The sequence below is a fragment of the Pleurodeles waltl genome, chromosome 3_1, assembly GCF_031143425.1.
Source record: "Pleurodeles waltl isolate 20211129_DDA chromosome 3_1, aPleWal1.hap1.20221129, whole genome shotgun sequence".
NCBI lineage: Eukaryota > Metazoa > Chordata > Amphibia > Caudata > Salamandridae > Pleurodeles > Pleurodeles waltl.
Genome location: NC_090440.1, coordinates 128,497,431 through 128,516,328, shown reverse-complemented (window position 1 = coordinate 128,516,328; position 18,898 = coordinate 128,497,431). Strand labels below are relative to the sequence as shown.

Sequence of the window (18,898 nt, the reverse complement as noted above, 5' to 3'; positions counted from 1 at the left end):
ATGGATGGCTGTTGGGTGTGTGTATGCTTGCATCTGTGTCCTTTAGGAGGGGGGACAGACACGGTGGGAGAGGACATAGGGGACGTGTGCATGGATGTTGTGAAGGTGTCTGCTAGTGAGGTGTGTGTGCTGCTTGGTGTGGTAAGGCTGGTGGTGGATGTTGGTGAGTGCATGCAGGTGTGAGTGTGGACATGACTGGGAGGGAGGTGGAGGAGGATGGGGAGACAGTGGATGTGGTTGTGTTTGCAACTGTCTGGTGTTTGCGTGAGTGCCTGTGGGATGAAGTGTGGTGCGTGTGTTTGCCTGGGCCACTCTAGGGTGTTATCTTGTGTGCATGTTCGTCTGTTTGTGTGCATAGGATGGGTTGGGGTTGAGGAGACTGGGACTGGGAAGAGGTATTTGGACGAGGGACAGTAAAAACAGGGATAATGGTTGCCATCACAGAGGACGCCAGAGTCTGTTCTCTGTTGGGCCGCCAATCCACTGTGGATGCCCTCCAGGAATGCACTGCATTGCTGCATCTGGGATGCCAGACCCTGGATGGCATTCACAACGGTTGATTGCCCTACAGAGATGGATCTCAGGAGGTCAATAGCCTCCTCACTCAGGGCAGCAGGGCTCCGCCGTGGTGCTCCCCTAGCCCTCTGTCCCACAGGCTCTCTCGGAGTCGGTGGACTCTGCCTTCAGGGTCCTGTGGGATGCAGCTCCCTCTGTCGCTGGTGCCCCTGCTACTCCGCGAGATGATGCTAATGCACAAATGGACAGGATGACAGAACAAAAAAGAGGGAGAGAGAAAAAGGAAACACTGGGTCAATTACTGCACCAACACCACAGATGGCATACACAGCACCGTCACACACAGGGATCAGGCTTAAGCACTATGCATTGCACTGCCAGTGATTTGACTAGATGCTAAGGCAAGATGAGGGCCACACACCGCTAACTGCACGCCTGCTGCTACCCACAAAGCCCTGCCTGAAATGGAATCCTAACAAGCTAGGTTAACTGCATTTGCCATACACCTGTTACCCTAGAGTTGAGCCACGCTGCAATGTCTGTCCTGGCCTTAGGGGCACCCACTAACTCACATCCACCACCCGGATCCCACCCCATCTGCCAAATTTTAGAATAATACCCACTGTACTCAACCCCATGTGGCTCCTGTGATTACCTAAAGCGCCCATCCAGCTCTGGGTAGGCCACTGCCAGTATGCGGGCCATCAGGGGTGTCAGGTTCCAACAGGCACCCCTTCTTCGTTGGGAGGCCATCCCCAGCTGGGCCTCCGCAGTCTTCCGTGCCCATTGTCTCAGGTCCTCCCACCGTTTCCGACAGCGGTGGTCTGCCTGCCATTGACCCCCAGGGTCCGCACGTCCTTGGCGATGGCACGTCATAATCCCTTCTTTTTATGGGTGCTGACCTGGAGAGGCAATACAGACAAGAGAACACCATTAAACAAACAGTCCAGCCTGTCACACATATGGCCCACCAATCCCGTTTCCATCACCACTGGCACACACATCGCCCGGCGCACACCATGTACACCACCACAAGACATACCCCCACCCCCCCCAATGACACGATGCTTGCACACACATCTCCATGCATCCTTCCCACATGCATCATGCCCATTGTGTACTCACCTGTTGATCTGGAGGCCCATACAGCAGTCCGTACTGGGGTAGGACCCCATCCACCAGTCGCTCGAACTCCTCCAAAGCCCTTTCCCCAGTCACACGGGCCATGGTGGGTTCCAGACAAAGGTCACAGCAGCATACACAGTCTAGGTGCTCTCCTGTTGAAGGTCAGGAAAACAAGTGAGGAATCAGATAGAAAATGGCGGTCACATCTGCGGCAGTGTACACCCCCGGCACAGATCCCAATTGGTGACTGTACTCCACAGAGACCCATATTATCCAATGAGGAACTGCACAGGGGTGCAAGACCGCCTTTCGCCACGTCGCCCAACGTTGGCGGAATTACCTCACTTCCACCTGTCCCTACATATAGGACGGGCGGTTGCCATTTAGGGGGGGACAACGGTCATTTCGACATTAACGGCATCACAGACTAGATTAGCACATACCTCGTCATTCCCACTGACCGATAACATAAATGCACCACGTCCACTGAAGTTGTTCAAATTGTGACAGCCTATTCACTCTTGTGTCCCTTAGATACCTACCGCTGTGGATGAAAAGGCGGTGGAGACATACCCCGTGTACAGACCCCTTGTGGACTTGGCTACACTGGAGGACGGGCACATTATCTTCACCTATAGACTGGATAGGGCCACGATCACAGAGCTGTGTGCCCAATTGGAGCCTGGCCTGATATCTGCTATCCATCATCCAACTGGGATCCCCCCTTTTGTGCAAGTGCTATCAGTGCTCCATTTCTTGGCAACTGGCTCTTTCTCAGTGACAGTGGGCTTGACAGCAGGAATGTCACAGCCAATGTTCTCAATCGTGCTGGCAAGAGTCTTGTCTGCCCTGGTAAAACACATGTGCAGCTACATTTCTTTCCCTGAGGTGGAAGATTTGGCCACTGTTAAGGCAGCTTTTTAAGCAATGGGACATATCCCTAATATTATTGGGGCAATTGACAGAACACATATTGCGTTTGTCCCCCCTGCCAAAATTAACAGGTGTTCAGGAGTCATAAGAGTTTCCACTCACTGAATGTGTAAATGGTGTGCCTGGCGGACCAGTACATCTCCCACGTCAATGCTAAGTATCCTGGGTCGGTGCACGATGCCTTTGTTCTGAGGAATAGCAGTATCCCAAATGTGATGGCCCAACTACAGAGGCACAGGGTGTGGCTAATAGGTGAGCCTTTGTCCCCACGCACTGTATGTTAGTGTATGCCTTCACGTGTCATCCCCAAATCACTGTGTGAGGCCAAATTTGGTCCCTCAATACTTGCAGGTGACTCTGTCTACCCAAACCTATTGTGGCTGCTGACCCCTGTGAGGAATGCCAGGACAGGGGCAGAGGAATGTTATAATGAGGCACATGGGCGAACCAGATGGATCATCGAGAGGACCTTCAGGCTCCTGAAGGCCAGGTTCAAGTGCCCCCATATGACAGGTGGATCCCTGTGCTACTCACCCGAGAAGGACTGCCACGTAGTAGTGGCATGCTGCATGTTGCACAACCTGGCCCTCAGACGGCATGTACACTTTCTGCAGGAGGAGGAGACTGGAGATGCCCCTGTGGCAGCAGCTGACCCTGAGGACAGGGAAGATGAAGAGGCTGAGGATGAGGACAACAGAACATCAGTTATCCATCAATACTTCCAATGACACACAGGTGAGACAGAGCAACTGACCATTTCTATGACTATTGGTGTATTCTGTGTGGCTGTAGCATGATGGAAATAACTGCCTTTGCATCTCAATTAACCGTCACCTATGGCTTGTCATTTTACAGATGTTGGTGATATAACAACTGTATACTGATGTGCTGACTACAGACAGACACAGGTCCATATTTCTATGCTCTCATAGTGTTCAGATAATTTGCTCTAGATGTGACTGTTTCCATAAACGCACATTTTCAAAACATAAAACACTAGTAGTCAAGTTGTGTTCAAGGGAGTTTATTGTAGTGATAAGAAATTGAGGGGAAAGTGCAGTGGAATGGGGTGATGATGGAGGAAAGTCCAGGGTATTGTTCCAGTCTGTTTATAGCACAGGTCCAGTGTCCAAGTGGCCATAGGAAGGGGAGCAAAGGCAGTTCAAAGTGGACAAGGTGACTGTGTGGGACACAAGGGGGACAGTCAGGAGAGTCTCATTTCCTGGCAGTGGTCTTGGCAGGTGTCTCCGGCTTCTGTCTGGTTCGCAGGGAACTTTTGCGATGTGGTTCACCTTCTGCAGGGGGAGGGGTGTTGGTGGCCTGTGGGTCCTGTGGGGGGCCTCCAGCCCACTAGCTGCAGTGAAGTGGAGGGCTGGTCAATGGACTGGCTAGTGGTAGGGGCCCACTGCTGTGCTGTTCTCCATCACGATGGTGGCCAGCATCCCTGCTATGAAGATCAGGGTGGTGTGAATGGCCTGCAAGTCCTCCATGATCCCCTGATACTATCCTTCCTGCAGCCGCCTGTTCTCCTGCACGTTGTCAAGGATGTGGCCCATTGTATCCTGGGAATGTTGGTAGGCTCCCAGGATCTCGGAGAATGCTTCCTGGAGAGTCGGTTCCCTGGTCCTGTCCTCCCCCTGATGCACAGCAGTCCTCCCAGTGTCCCTGTTGGCCTGTGCATCTGTCCCCTGAAAGGTGTGCCCACTGTCACTGACCCCAGGTCCCTGTCTGGGGTCCCTGTACAGGTGGGCACACTGCTGATTGATGTGTCCTGGGTACAGAGGTGTGGGTACGCTGGGTGGGTGCTGTGGTGTTGGATACTGATGGGGGGGGGGTCTGTGGTGGACTGCAAGTGGGCTGGGGTGACCGGCTGTCCAGTGGTCCCTCATGGGCCACGTTGTTGATCCAGATCTAGAAGTCCAGAGTTACTGTCATCTATGGGGGCATCTTCTGTTGGGAGACTGGATAGTCGTGGCACCTCCTCTCCACTGAGATTGGCTGGGGCACCTGTGGGGATGTAGGTGATTTATTTTGCATCATATCTGTGACATATTGTACATCCCTATCTTCCCGTCTATCGTTGGTGTTGCCTTGCCACCTTTTGCTTGTATATGGTGATGTACTGTGTGATTGTAGTTTCCCTATGTTGTGCATTCTTTGGTGAAGGGTGTCCATGCAGGGCTGGGAGGGCTGTCCATGCATTGGTATAGCATGCAGGATTTGGCATTGTGGTTAGTCATATCTGTAGGTGCCGTATGTGTGATGTAATGGAGTGATGGGAGTGAGGGTGAGAGATGGCATGCAGGTATGGGGGGTGATAAATAGTATATTTTGTCTCACCAGTGTCCAGTTTTCCGGCGAGTCCCTCAGGATGCAGTAATGCCAAGACTTGCTCCTCCCATGCTGTGAGCTGTGGGGGAGGAGGTGGGTCTCCACCGCCAGTCCTCTTTATGGCGAGCTGGCGCCTCGCTGCTATGGAACGTACCTCCCCCCGTAGGTCGTTCCACCTCTTCCTGATTTCGTCCCTTGTTCTTGGATGCTGTCCCACGGCGTTCACCCTATCCACAATTCTCCGCCATAGCTCCATCTTCCTGGCAATGGATATTTGATGTTCCTGTGCTCCAAACAGCTGTGGCTTCACACTGACTATTTCCTCCACTATGACTCTTAACTCATTATCAGTGATACGGGGCCTTTGGGGGACATGTGTGTTGTGTATTGGTGAGAGTGTGTTGAGTAATGTGTTGGAGTGCATGATGTGGGGTGCGTGAGGGATGTATAGGCGTAAGCGGTATGTGTGTCTTGTTGTCTCTGTGCTGTTCGTGTCAATCTCCTGGCAGTAATTGTTGTTTGTAAAGGGCTGTGGGTAATGTGGGTGTGTATTTTATAGCACTGTGGGTGTGGTGTGTGTATGACTGTCAAGTGTGTGTTTTTAGTATTGGCCAATGTAGTGTTGTTTTGTATGTAGGTGTCCATTCAGAGCACAGCGGTATGTACCGCCAATGGTTTACCACCACTGAATGTCCGCAATGATGATTCGTGGGTGACAATGTGATGGGTGTTGTTTTGCTGGCTTAACGATATGGGTGTTGGGACCGCCACATTATCACTGACCTTTGGGTTGGCGGATTTGTGTATGTGGCTGTATTCTGTCAGATTGGTGTGTGTGTGTGTCGTAATATGGCGAACGGATATTCGCCACGCGGCAGTATGTTGGCAGCCATCACCGGGGCAAAAAGCGGGATTTACCGCCAATGTCATAATGAGGGCCTTGGTCTCTTTTAAAACAAATACTGAACTGTGAGGTGGATTTTTGATGACTGCACTTCTGATTATTATTAATCCATCTTTAAAAACTCAATATCCTGAGCGAAGTTTCTGACATGTTCCTTCTTTAATTTTTCATTAATAGTTCTTGTTTTGTATGGGCTCTATAGACAAAAAGTCAAATGACATCATATATCCTCAATATCACAAGGTCAGCGCTTACTTTCTCAATATTGGGCAACAACACCTAATGTGCTAGACACTTAAGTGGATCACCTAACTCTGTTTCACCAACAGCGGGTTCCAAATCCTAAGCAATATCTACTTAAGTTTCTTCTCAATATAAATTAATGATAGGCTTTATTCTGAACAACAGAGTGTCAGTTAGGAAGCTCCAATTCTAATCATCAATGCATACTTATATGTTAAGACTTTATCATCATCCTGATAAGAAGTTATTTGATCACAAGGATCTTAAAAAGCTTAATTTACAAAGATACATAGTATAGAAAACATTAATAGGTTGAAAAAGTGGTGTATAAACATACAAAGCCATTTACCTAGTAAATAACTGTTAAAAAAAATATTAAAAACCACCTCAAAATACTTACATAGATAAGATCACTCTGTACACTTTGAACATCTGATCCAGAGGGCCATCAATAATTTTGCTACTCCAAACACCGGAGCTCGCCTAGGGCCAGATGTACAAAGCTTTTTGCACGTCGCAAACAGTGAATTTCGCTGTTTGCGATGTGCAAAAAGCACTTTGCAATGCACAAACTCCATTTTGCGATTCGATAACCTGGTTACCAATCGCAAAATGGGTTTGCGAGTCGCAATTAGGAAGGGGTGTTCCCTTCCTAATTGAGAGATGCAGTGCAATGCCGGATTGCTTTGTGACCACGAATGCGGTCGCAAACCAATCGCAGTTTGCACCCTTTTGTAATGGGTAGTAACCCATTCGCAAAAGGGAAGGATTCCCCATGGGTCCCCTTCCCCGTTGTGAATGGCACTGCAAACATTTTGTCAGAGCAGGCAGTGGTCCCATGGACCACTGCCTGCTCTGAAAAAATGACACGAAAACGTTTCATTTTTCATTTTTTTTAATGCAACTCATTTTCCTTTAAGGAAAACGGGCTGCATTACAAAAAAAAACTGCTTTATTAAAAAGCAGTCACAGACATGGTAGTCTGCTGTCTTCAGCAGGCCACCATCCCTGTGAGGGCAGCCAATCGCAAGGTAGTCGCAAATTGCACCCCACCTCATGGATATTCATGAGGTGGGCCTTTGCTACTCCCTTGCGATTCGCAGATGGTGTCAGGGACACCATCCAACATTCTGAATTGCGATTCGCAATTAGCGGGTCACAATTCAGAATCTTCCTACATCTGGGCACTAGTGTCTATACTAAGAATTCTGAACATGACAAGATGGTGCTTGGAGCCAAGGTTAGTACAAGGGGTAATAACCAACTAGACCTCAAATGTTTATAATAATGACAGAAGAATAGCAAGCGCATCAAGGACTCGGTCCTATCTTACAAGCTGGGCACTGATCATCGAGGGGAGCTTGGGTGTGCCATAATTTAGTAGGAAGTGTCCTATATCTCAATTGTGGAAACTATTTCCTTGCAAGAGGTGGAACTATCAAAAAAGTTTGAAATCTATGAACGCCGAGCTAAGTGATCCTGTGCATTTGGTCACACTTTCCACCAGGATCGATTCCCAGAATATCCCTTTGATTCATGCTCTAGATGTCTGGGACAGCTTTTCTTGGTCTTTCCAATATGTTTCCAACCCTAGTCTTATCAAAAGTGCCCTGAAGGAGTGCAGCCAGGGGATTTTGCTAGCACACAAGGGCATAGTAAGATTAACAAGGCCCACCTGATAGGGGGCTAGTGCATCTGTAGACCACAATCGATATCAGAACATTAGAAGCCTACACTCAATTATGTGTGTAATCTTCCTATGGGCCAGGTCTAGGAAAACATGGGTTAGAGGGGTACTCGCTGGCAGATTTAGTAAAGATCTTATGAAGCAAAGCTTAAGTACCAGTAGACTATCAGTGTTCTCACATCCCCACTATTCTGCTCCATACATAACTGATCCCAAAGACTCTGGGGGTCATTACGACCTGCGGTGGCGGTGGGACCACTGCCAATGTAGCGGTCCGACTGCCACATTACGACCGTGGCGGTAGCACCACGGTCGGATCACAAGCACCACCAATTTTCCTCCGTAGGAGGGACTGGCAGTGCTGGTGGTCCTAATCCGCCAGGGCTGTGCTACAAGCAGCGCCACCTTAGGGATTATGACCCCCTTCTCTGCCAGCAGTTACATAGCAGTAGAATTGCAATGTAACTGCTGGCGGAGGCGGGGTGCAGGGGCCCCCCTGGCCCCCACTACACACTACAGCATTATCGCCGGCGTCAATGTTCTAGGCTGTTTCCCGCTGGGCTAGCAGGCAGAAACACAGTTTTCGCCTGCTGACCCTGCAGGAAACTCTTAACTGGGCCCGCGTGAAGGCAGCCACACTGGCGGCAACCTGACTGTCAGGACTTCAGCAGATGGCCTTTTCCATCCACATAAGGCGTAATTGACCCCTTTGTGTCGTAAATTTCAAGTGCTGGGGCCACTTTCCTAGAACCTGTCATTCTGTGGATCTTTATGATATTAGAAGTTTGCTGGATAAGGAAAAGCTGGGTTTTCTCAAGATGTGATGTCTATCACAGATTTGGGGTGAGTGTTACACCTCAATAATTAAAGGATGGAACCTATTCAATAGGGCGTTCCCCAACACACATATGTCTCATAAATGGCTTTGAGACATCATTAGAGAAGACAATTAACTCAGTCTTGGTGTCACTGAGCTCCAGTTCACGTTCAACAAAGAAAGACCTAAAATCATTCAATAACTGTTGAAGCCCATGTGTGGAATTCGATAATAATAATAAGGTATCATTGGTGTAGAGCACGACCGGCAGCCTCCCTTCCCTCAACATTGGGGGCATTATACCCATGTCCATCCAAGCAGTCCACGACCCCATTGATAAATAATGAAAACAAGATGGGGGTTAAGACACACCCCTGTCTGACTCCGCGTTTGAGCTTAAAGGGCTTAGTAAGCTGCCCATCCTCTCTCCACCTAACCTGAGCCCTGTTATCTGCATGAATTCTCCTTAAAATGGCCTACAGGTCAGGGAGATTCCCAGCTCGCCAAGAAACTTCCAGGGTTTACCCCTGCGCACCAAATCAAAAGCTGAATGCAAATCCATGAACGCGCCAAATAATTTACCCTTATTCACTTTTTTCCAATAGATACAAACAAAATGAAATATATGATCCAAAGTACTAATATTGGCACAGAACCCCACCTGAAAATCAGAAAGGATGTTTTCTTCCGACATTCACCCCTGGAGATGTGCCAATATTTGTTTACAGAAGATGTTCTGCAGAAAGTCTATTAGACTAATTGGCCTGTAACTTCCAGGGCGAGCCCTGGCCCCTTCTTGAAAGTTGGTATGTTTTCTGCCAGGTTCCAAGAAGCGGGGATTTCCATGCCCGAAAGAATAGCATTCAACAGAAGGTTAATGTAGCCCTCCCCCGACACTAATGGATCTTCTACATATAGATCATTTTAAATCCTTTCTGGGCCAAAAGCTATAGCTGGAATGCATGTGCTAATTACTTCTAGGGCTTCTTTAGGAGAAATTACGAGAGCAGATTGCTCATTAATACTGGCCAATGTCAATGGGTTAGAGTTTTCCTCTTTCTCACCAGTTTCACCAGCATACAATCCGCCAAAGTGTTTCGACCACTCATGGGGCTGACAAAAGAATTCAAGAACAGCCTTCAGACCATTCAAACATACTCCTGCCTTATTCCAAAAAGGACTTGTTGTCTTTACCTATCAGGGCTGCATGGAGAGAGAGGCCCATAGCAAGTTCACCCAGTTCCTCTTGGCATGATCCAGTATTGTTTTATATCAAGCTCTACAGCTCACCAAGTCTTGTCGTGAGCTGGATATAGCTGCAGCTAAGAGGTCACCCTTCCCCTTCCTACATTCGTGATTCTACCATACCACCACCTTGGGTGGTTTCCTCCCAATTTGTTTGACTTGGCCCATGTATCCTGTTCTGCAAGGACAATGTATCATGTGTAGTTCTCAATCCAGCCTTAGTTCAGGAGGCAGGGAAAACAATAAATCTACCTCATTTATCGCTTTGAACTTACCTGCATCTAGGGCCACTGTTTTTTTTTCCACCCAATCACATTGTATGGTCCTTACGTTATTAGCTTAGGACAGGATGCCCCATCCCAGAGGCCCCTTGGGACAGCTTGTATCCTACCATATCAAGCATAGTTAAGCTTAAGGCATTATGGTTGCTATCTATTCTTTCAATCACCTCCATATCGTATACAGCCGATCAAAGCCTGCATTCAACCAAGCAATAATCAATGTAACTTCAGCATTCAGGTCTATTGTACGTCATTTTACCTTTCTATCCGAATTGGTCCTTCCATTTGTAGTCCTCGGATCATACTGTAAAGTTAGGGCTAGCACCTGGGCTGCTTTCTTAGTCCATCTATCTTCGGGGACTGTAAGCTGGAGAATGTTCCACTTTCTGTCTCACTCAAGAGTCAGGTCGAGGGGGGGTATCTGTGAATGGCTCAAAGGTACAATTAAAGTCTTCTGCCACCAATATTGGGTTACTACCCATGTATTCGGCAATAGCGGAGAAACAGTCGCCACTGTGCTGCCTTCCGCCTCACCAGATCCCACCCATGTGTATACATTATAGACTCTCATCTTCAAACCAGAGGAGTGGGCCAAATCAATGACCAGAATGTCCCAGGAATCAACAGGGACAATCTTAATCGTGCACTGTAGTGCAACTTTTACCCATATTGCTGAACTCCCTGACGGTCTACCTTTAGTCTTCTTAACCGCATTTAAGTAGTAGAGAGTAAACCCACTCCTATGAAAAGGGGCCATGCTCCATGTCTCCTGGAACAGACACACATCATAAGAGTCTATGAATTTGGCCCAATCCACCTCTTACAGCATCCTAGAAGTCCCAGCTATGTTCGAGACCAGGATTTTGAGCTGGGTTTGTTTTGGCAAAGTAGAATGGAACTTGTGGCTCTAGTTCTTGGTCACACTACATTGGATCTCCAAAGCAGATTCACTACTAGCTCATGCCCTACATCTCAAACCCCCACGTCTGTTAACGTTTGCGGCTACGAATATAGGGGGGTCAAACTCTACACCTACCAATCAATCAACCAATGGCTGACGAGGGACCATAGGTGATAATTCCCTCATGGCAATGCCAGCAGTCAAACACCTCCCCTCATAACCAGCCTCTGGCTCATTGATCTGTAAGCCCAGTTGCTGTATCTTCTCCACCCAAGTTACTGACGCTATTATTCAAAGGGATTTTGTCCAAAATTAGACGATACTTGACAGTGATAGATTTATTAAAAGTAGGGCTTGTATGGGAATCTATGGCCATCAAGCCATTAGCTATAACTATGGGAGCAAAACATACTTTCACCATGTCACATCTCTTCTCAGGAGTGGTAATCTTCTCAAAAGACAATGTCATCCCTTATGATAGAATAACAATATCTGGTTTCCCTAAACCAGTGGATGACCTTGGTTTTGACTGAATCATTGCCCTCCCTTACAGCAGCAGCTAGCTTAGGCACCTGCATGAAGAAAACTACTCCCTCCTTCCTCTGGTCATGGTTTTTATTTTAAAACCCATTCCTGATCAGCCCCCAGACATGCAGAGGGCTGATCGCATGGCATAGGTGTCATCCCTATGTATATTCATCCATTTTCCTTCCAAAACCTCCATCCTTAAAAGCACTTTGAGAATCATAAAAACCATACCTTTCCCTAACTGGGCCTTGTGGGGGATAGGGAGGAGGGCAGCGGGGAGGGTAGAGCAGGCACGGGGTGAAACACAGTTGCTGGTATATATACTGACGGACTTGCTCTATTGAGCTCGGGAGAGTAGCTGTCGGCTGCCCATTTTTGTGGGAAGACCCTTAACATCTGTTTACCGTTGTCTTGGCTTGGCACTCTTTACCAACCCTACCTTCAAAAACGCTCCACTATTTTTTTCAGGAACACTACCTCAACCCTAAGGCCTTCAAGTATGCCCCTCAAGCTTTAGAGCAGGGATAAAACATCCCCATTTGGGACATCAAACCGAGCCGCACTATGTACCTCTGCACAATTGTCTTCTACACATAAGGCAGCATACTTATTGCAACACTCCAGTTGTTCAATAACGTGGGTAATAGAAGCCTGCACAATAAAACAACTAGGTGGCTTTTCACCAAAGCCTATGCTGCTGGTACTTCCACCAATAAAGGCTCTCCGACAGAAGTTATTGAACATTTTAGGAAAACAGTTGGTGGTTTTCTCTTTTACAGGTAGGGTTGGTAGAGCCTTTGATGTAGTTAGAGTTGTTACATTTTAGGCACTGGAAGTGGTAGGGAGTTGGCGGTTAACAATATTGTGACAATCACTCAACAACAATTCCATTACATTCTTACCAGATCCCTCGAGAACATCCTTTTAGTGCTCTTATTCCAATCCCCTTCCTGCACCTGCCTTTTACCCATTAAAATGCAGATCACATTTTAACATCCCCAACATTTTCAGTGTTGCCAAAAAAGGGTCCTGAAATTGGGACTCTACAAAGAGGGTTGGCATCCCAATGAACTAGCAGTTTCAGTAAAAGGGAGGCTCCAGTCAAGTATGTAGAGTCAGAAAATCACCACCGGACTGAGGTAAATGCAAAGCCATACGAGGCAGGCTAAAAGCAGACCCTCTCTAGCAGAGAAGAAAGTGCCACAAGGAAACTGATTTAAAAGTACCTTTAGAACAAATAAGTGTTGAGGTTTCTTCCCAGCAATTGCAAAAAAACTTTGTTGCAGGACCAAGGAGGGTGGCCCTGCCCTACCTCCTCCTGTCACCGACGGGCGCAGGACGGGCCCGCATTGGCCCAGGCTCTGCCCAAGTGTGGCCCGCGCATGGCCCGTGAGGAAACTCAAAGCAATTTATAGTGTCAGAGCAAGGGTTCTGTGGTTGTTGAACCCTCCTCCTTAGGCAAAGCAGTCTGGGACACGTAGTTCCCTCTCATCCACCAAAGCAATGATCAAACTGAACTGATTTTCTTCATGGCCTCATCAAACTGATTCATGTAGTGCACTCTAACTGTATTGAAATCACAGGCCGCCTGGAGAATCCCTAAAAGGCAACAAACTGCAAGGCCAATACTTTATCTATCACATTATGTTTATTCACATCCATTATAGATACAACAGACCTTAAATTCACAATTCAATCTCCACTTATGTACACTTATGTACATGTGGTGGCAGCAGAAAGAACCAATAAACGCATCTAGTGTGTTTATTTCCTTATCAGGTTTCACACATGTAAATCCAACATGGTCTCTAGGTTTCCAAGAAGCTGCCCTAGCCTGTACGGCCATTGTGAGAAATAAGGTTGTTAGCTGAGTGGGGTTTTAACCCTGCTCAAGCTACAGCCACAACCCCTGTCAGGGTCAACCACAAAAGTCACTAAATTAACCTATGCGTAAAACTCTAATAGCTTGGCACAAAAGCAGTCAGTCTTAACTTAGAGGAATGTATAATGAACACATTCATTTTGTGGTACTGCAACACTCTCCCATCAAACATAATGGGGTTGCACTGCTAGTTGTTGGCCATGTGTTGCCTTGTGTAGTGCTAGAATTAGTACTTTGTTTTTAATAGTAACTTACACTCTAACTTTGTGACCACCGAAAAATAGTAAACTTACTCAAAAGTGTAAAGTGCATTATGTGAATCAGGCCCATAGTGTTGGCGTACTTAAGAACATGCTGGCTAACCACAAAATCATGACCCACCCCTAACAAATTGACGGTATTCATAGAGACATACTATCCAACTCTGACATGATGGGAAATCCAGAATATAGTATGACCTGTTTAACCCTAACATTATACCCTATCTATGATACATTGTTGGTACTCTTGGAGGCGCATCACCTAACCCTGACATTATAGCTTATTCATTACATAATTTGGACATACTTGGAAACATGCTGGCTAATCCAAGACACACTCTAGGTACACTTTGGAAAATACTAGCTAACCCTTACATTATAGCTAATCTATAATAAATTGTGGGCATTTTTGAAGACACTTTGTTTAACTGTTTATAGGTTAGCAATGGAAATTTTCGGGCTATTGCTAGAGGCATGCTGACTAACGCTGACATAATACTGCTAAATCAGTAATACATTTCTGGGCATTCTAAGGGACACAGAGATAGTTGTCATGTTCCTTTATTAGTAGTTCCCAATCATCATCATCTATCTCAATTGCTAACCTTATTTTACACCAACGCTTTGGTGTTTTCTCTAGATATTTATGTATCAATTATCATGGAGATAGTCCAGCAACTGTCCCTTTGTCTTCATTTGAGAATAACAGATTTGGTTAGTGTGTTGTTTATCCTTAACATCTGGCTTTTGCACTAAAAAAGATGGCAGTGTCTCCTGTGTTGTTACAGTGGTATAGTGAAGATGTGATTGATTATTTGAAATTGTTTGACCTTTCCATTTGCTAAGAGATTAATTAGGTGACAAATTCCCCACTCTTTACATATGGACCATTCAAATTCCTATTCATTTGCCTTTACCATTATAATCAACCCTTCACTAATTATGCAAGAAAGTGCAAAAATACTAGTCATGTTTAGGAATGCATGGTACAAAGTGATCAATTAGTTATAATTAACTCATCATTATAACAGCTGTTTTATTTTTGGGGAACAAAATAGCAACACCATTAGCAGAAAATCACAATAACAGTTTTCTTTTCAGAGCTTGTGAAATTGAATGTTCTACCTGCCAATATTTGAACTTGGCACAAAATGAACATGGATGGATATAAACATCACATTTATCCAACACCAAGTCACTCAAATTCACCCTGAACACAGTTGTAAGCCTCAAGTTACACATCACCAAAAACACAGGACAGCTTCCTACCAGCTCTCTCTACTCTCTCTCCACTGTCTCTAAAGGAACCAGTTCCTCCCAGAAAGCAATTTCAAAACTGTTGTTCAAGCATTTGTGCTCATGTTTGTGGACTGTGGCAGCAGCATGCTCCTTGCTCCCTCAGACTCCATATTGGCCCCTCTTAAGACAATGCCACCATCAGACTGAAGATGAAGAAGTGCAAAAAAGAAAACCCAAGGCAACAGGTATTTTCCAAGTATGCATACATAGTCTCAACATCATTGTATCCATCAGGTCTGGCACAACCCTGCTACAATTTAATACCGAGCTGAACACACACCATTTTAAAAAACACTACATCACAACAAAATAACGTACCACTTCCAACATCAGATTCCAGTTGTCCCTCCCATCCCTCCCTTGATCCTGTACAATATTCTTCTACCTTTATGCTAATATACATATACATACATATACACATGAATTTGAAGACATCACAAAGTGAACCAACAGAGACAAAGCAGTAGATAGATTGCAAGTATATGCCATACTAATGTTCTACAAAATCTCCTACAAAGATACAACTCTAGAGTATTATGTTTCCAACATAACCTTCTGTAGAACAGCAGCTGATCAAACCAGGGCTGCATCACACTTCTATATAAGTCCACTCTCATCAAGACCATAAAATAAGAGAATTATATATGCTATTCATTTAACCATCTGCCTCTTTGGAATTTCAAGAGGCTTCTTACCAATCATAGTATTGTTCAATAAAGGGCACCCCTTAAGAGATAGACAATATCTCACGTTTTGCAATTTTTTTTTACAAAATAATCACTTCATTTGTCACTATTTTAATACTGAAAAATGTTTGACACTTATTGCTAAGTTAATATGGCATGCTGTTTAAACAGTCATGAGACATCATATCTGCATCACCCCACCTCGATTACCTACTGCAAAACACACAATTTATATCAAGGTTAAACTGTGGAAGTTCATGGTTAACCCAGAGTATGGCATGCATAACCAAGGTTTGCCCATGAACATAAAAGAACCCGCCGTAGAAGAACCTTCACATATAACACACTGTGAACCAAATTTACAAAGCTACTAGACCGATGGAGCTGTTTACACATGTGTAACTTAGATGATATTCATAATCTTGGAACTCAAAAAGTCTCTAGGGAACTCCTTGGGCCACAAATGTTCAACTCTCTACTAATATAATTGCACCAAAGGCAGCGTCTTTTCTATTTGTACTAACTGTATTTTAATATTAGTCATTCAGAAGTCAATTCACAAAGGCACTTATAAGTATGTGGAGTAGTTTTCCTATAATACTACTTCACGTCATCTTAAATTCATTTGTTACTCATGCATAATTTACTCATGATCAGGATATGTTTAACTGTAATAAGGTGGAGTTTCAAGGCGTATAACCATGACCGTCATTGGCATGTGCAGGGATATGCACTGTAAGTGTCATGAATGTTTATAAAGTACTCGATTTTAGGTACATCAAACATTTTCTGATGCATGTGGGATCAAAACAAACATTTCAATTCACATTTTGTGTGTGTGTTTTAGAAATAGTTGGGAAAGAAGGAGTTTTTTTTAAAGTTTTTTTTTAGAAAAAACAACAAATAAACAGAAATCTTTATTTTATTTTCTAGCCCAATGCATGATTAAGTGTTGCATATGTTAGCTAGCTGTGCAGTTACAGAAAAAAGCTTCTGCAAATATCTTTAATAAACATTTTTGTCATCTTTTTGTCTAATGTGTAATTTATGCATGCTTAAAAGCCACAGAAATGTTTGTGAACTAGCAACATGGTTGGCCACAGTTCATTTGATGAATTTACTTGTAGTAATGTGCCCAGTCCTGAAGGTACTCTTAAACAATTAAAAAAAAAAATTCTAGTCGTTGCCAACTAACTTCAGAAAGTTGTCAAGTTTAAAATAATAAAAAGTAGGGTATACAAAAAGTAAAAAACATCAAAACCAACTGATTTAAATGGAAGCTTCGCCCAGCAGAAAAATTCAGCAACATTTGTCCTGCCTGGAAATTGTGAGACAGTGAGACAATTCACAACTTTGCTAAATTGCAACGTTTTGCAGCTCTCCAAAATTACAATTTCTGATACGAAACTATTTATCAACATCATGAAGAATTTGCTCAAGAAACATGTGTAATCCAAAGGATAACACTGAAATTAGTAATTGTTAAAAACAAAACCAGCAGTATTCTACAACCAACACTACACATAGCAAACAGACAGTTCTTAAGGACAGGTCATTGAGCAAATCCCATTATTGAGGTGCTCTGGAGGAGCAGAGGAACACTATAGTTAATAATACAGTTAAAGGGACTGTGACAGAACATACATTTTAATGGCATACCTTTACATAAAATATATATCATACACAACGTATGAAGATGGGCAATATTAGGGTGAGTGTGGGTTCTGGTGGGAGGAAAATAAAGGCCCCTGAAATGTTAGAGGATGTGTGGTTAGGAACAGAAAGAGAACATATAAATATTTGTTTTCTACACAAGAGGTTATTTTAAAGTACCTTTCCTGTATTTGCTATGGCCACATTCTTCACGCCAGTATTCACATCCAGGTCATCAAAGGTTAACTTCCGTGCTTTAGCCGAGTCTAAGAAACAGTTGGGGCATTGGCAGTTATCTCGTAGCCATACAAAAGGATAAAAACTTTTGCTGCCATCTTCCCACTGGATACAGATGAATCTCTTGGCATCCAGGGCCTCCACTCTTTGGATAATGGTGTTGATGGTAAAAGGATGAGCTTCCTGGATGGCCCCAGCTGTGTGCTGCCAGCGACTCCAAGACAAAGAGGGGCCTGGTGGGACCTGTCTGCTGGTACATCTCAATAGTATCTTTGCAAAATTGTGCTGCACTTTGAACTTCAGAAGGGATTTCGCCACAGAGGTCCACATTTAGCAAAACCTCCAAAAGCAGGACGATATTTCCTTCAATGAAAGTTTACCTAAATAAGGAAAATAGTGAATTAGATGCAGAATGAGCTGAAACCAGCAAGTTAGTAGCATACATTTAAGATCCTACATATAAGAGCACATGCACCCCCAAAGCTGTACTTTGTCACTAATAATACATGTTTTTTATTAGACAACTCATGGCACTCATTTTATCACTTAAATTCAAATATCACAAGGTCATAGACCCTGGAGGGATTGCATAGGTCCACAGACCCATCATACTAATTTTAATACAAAATGAAAACTTGAGGTACATGTATAGCACACCCAATATCCAGTCACAAAATCATCTCTCTGAACTACGCCTAATGTTCTCCTCCCTTCTAAGGCCAACAAGTGACTACAAATGAGAAAAGAGGTCAGAATATTCAAAGTATATATATATATATATATATATATATATATATATATATATATATATATATAAATATATATATAGTTAGGGATAGGGTAACTGCCTATATAAGATATTGGTTAATCACAACCTCTATCTGTGAAAAGGTTAAAAAGAAAGCTTATTAACATATTTGCGTTTCTAGGCGTTTCCTGAAATACCTGTACCAAGGCACAAATCTCAAGAAAGGGTTGAGGGTGCTCTACAGCCTTGTGCCTTACACTCCTAGGATTCTGTTTCTGTTTTTCACCCAATTGAGATATCACTGAGTAGGAAGGGAAAGCCCAGAGGTTTCTGGATGAGGTGTAGGGACCAGCCAGTTTCTGCAGGTAAACTAGGCGAGTGCCAAGTATACTTTTTGAACAATGCTGAGAATCTTTTTTTGATACTGGCTTCGACTGGGAGCCATTGGAGAGGTGGGCTTTATGTGAATATGTTTGCCACGATTAGGGCATTTTCTGGTTGCCGGGCTCTATATTAATTTTAGTCTTTAAATTAAATTCTTAGGAAGGCCAGTGAAGATAATATTGCAGGTGCACTGGTGGGCCATTATAATAAGGGCTCTTGCCCATTCGACACAGTGGTC

At 44.6% G+C, this 18,898-nt stretch overlaps 1 protein-coding gene across 1 annotated transcript in view; it reads right to left on the bottom strand.

Annotated features, from left to right (window-relative positions):
* The window catches only part of BBOX1 (gamma-butyrobetaine hydroxylase 1), a 448,234-nt gene that overhangs the window by 392,685 nt on the left and 36,651 nt on the right, over window positions 1–18,898 (bottom strand). The window contains exon 2 of the mRNA XM_069221961.1: window positions 17,472–17,908. Within this exon, the coding sequence (XP_069078062.1) occupies window positions 17,472–17,858 (387 nt within the window). The 5' untranslated portion in view covers window positions 17,859–17,908. The remainder of the gene's footprint in view (window positions 1–17,471; window positions 17,909–18,898) is intronic.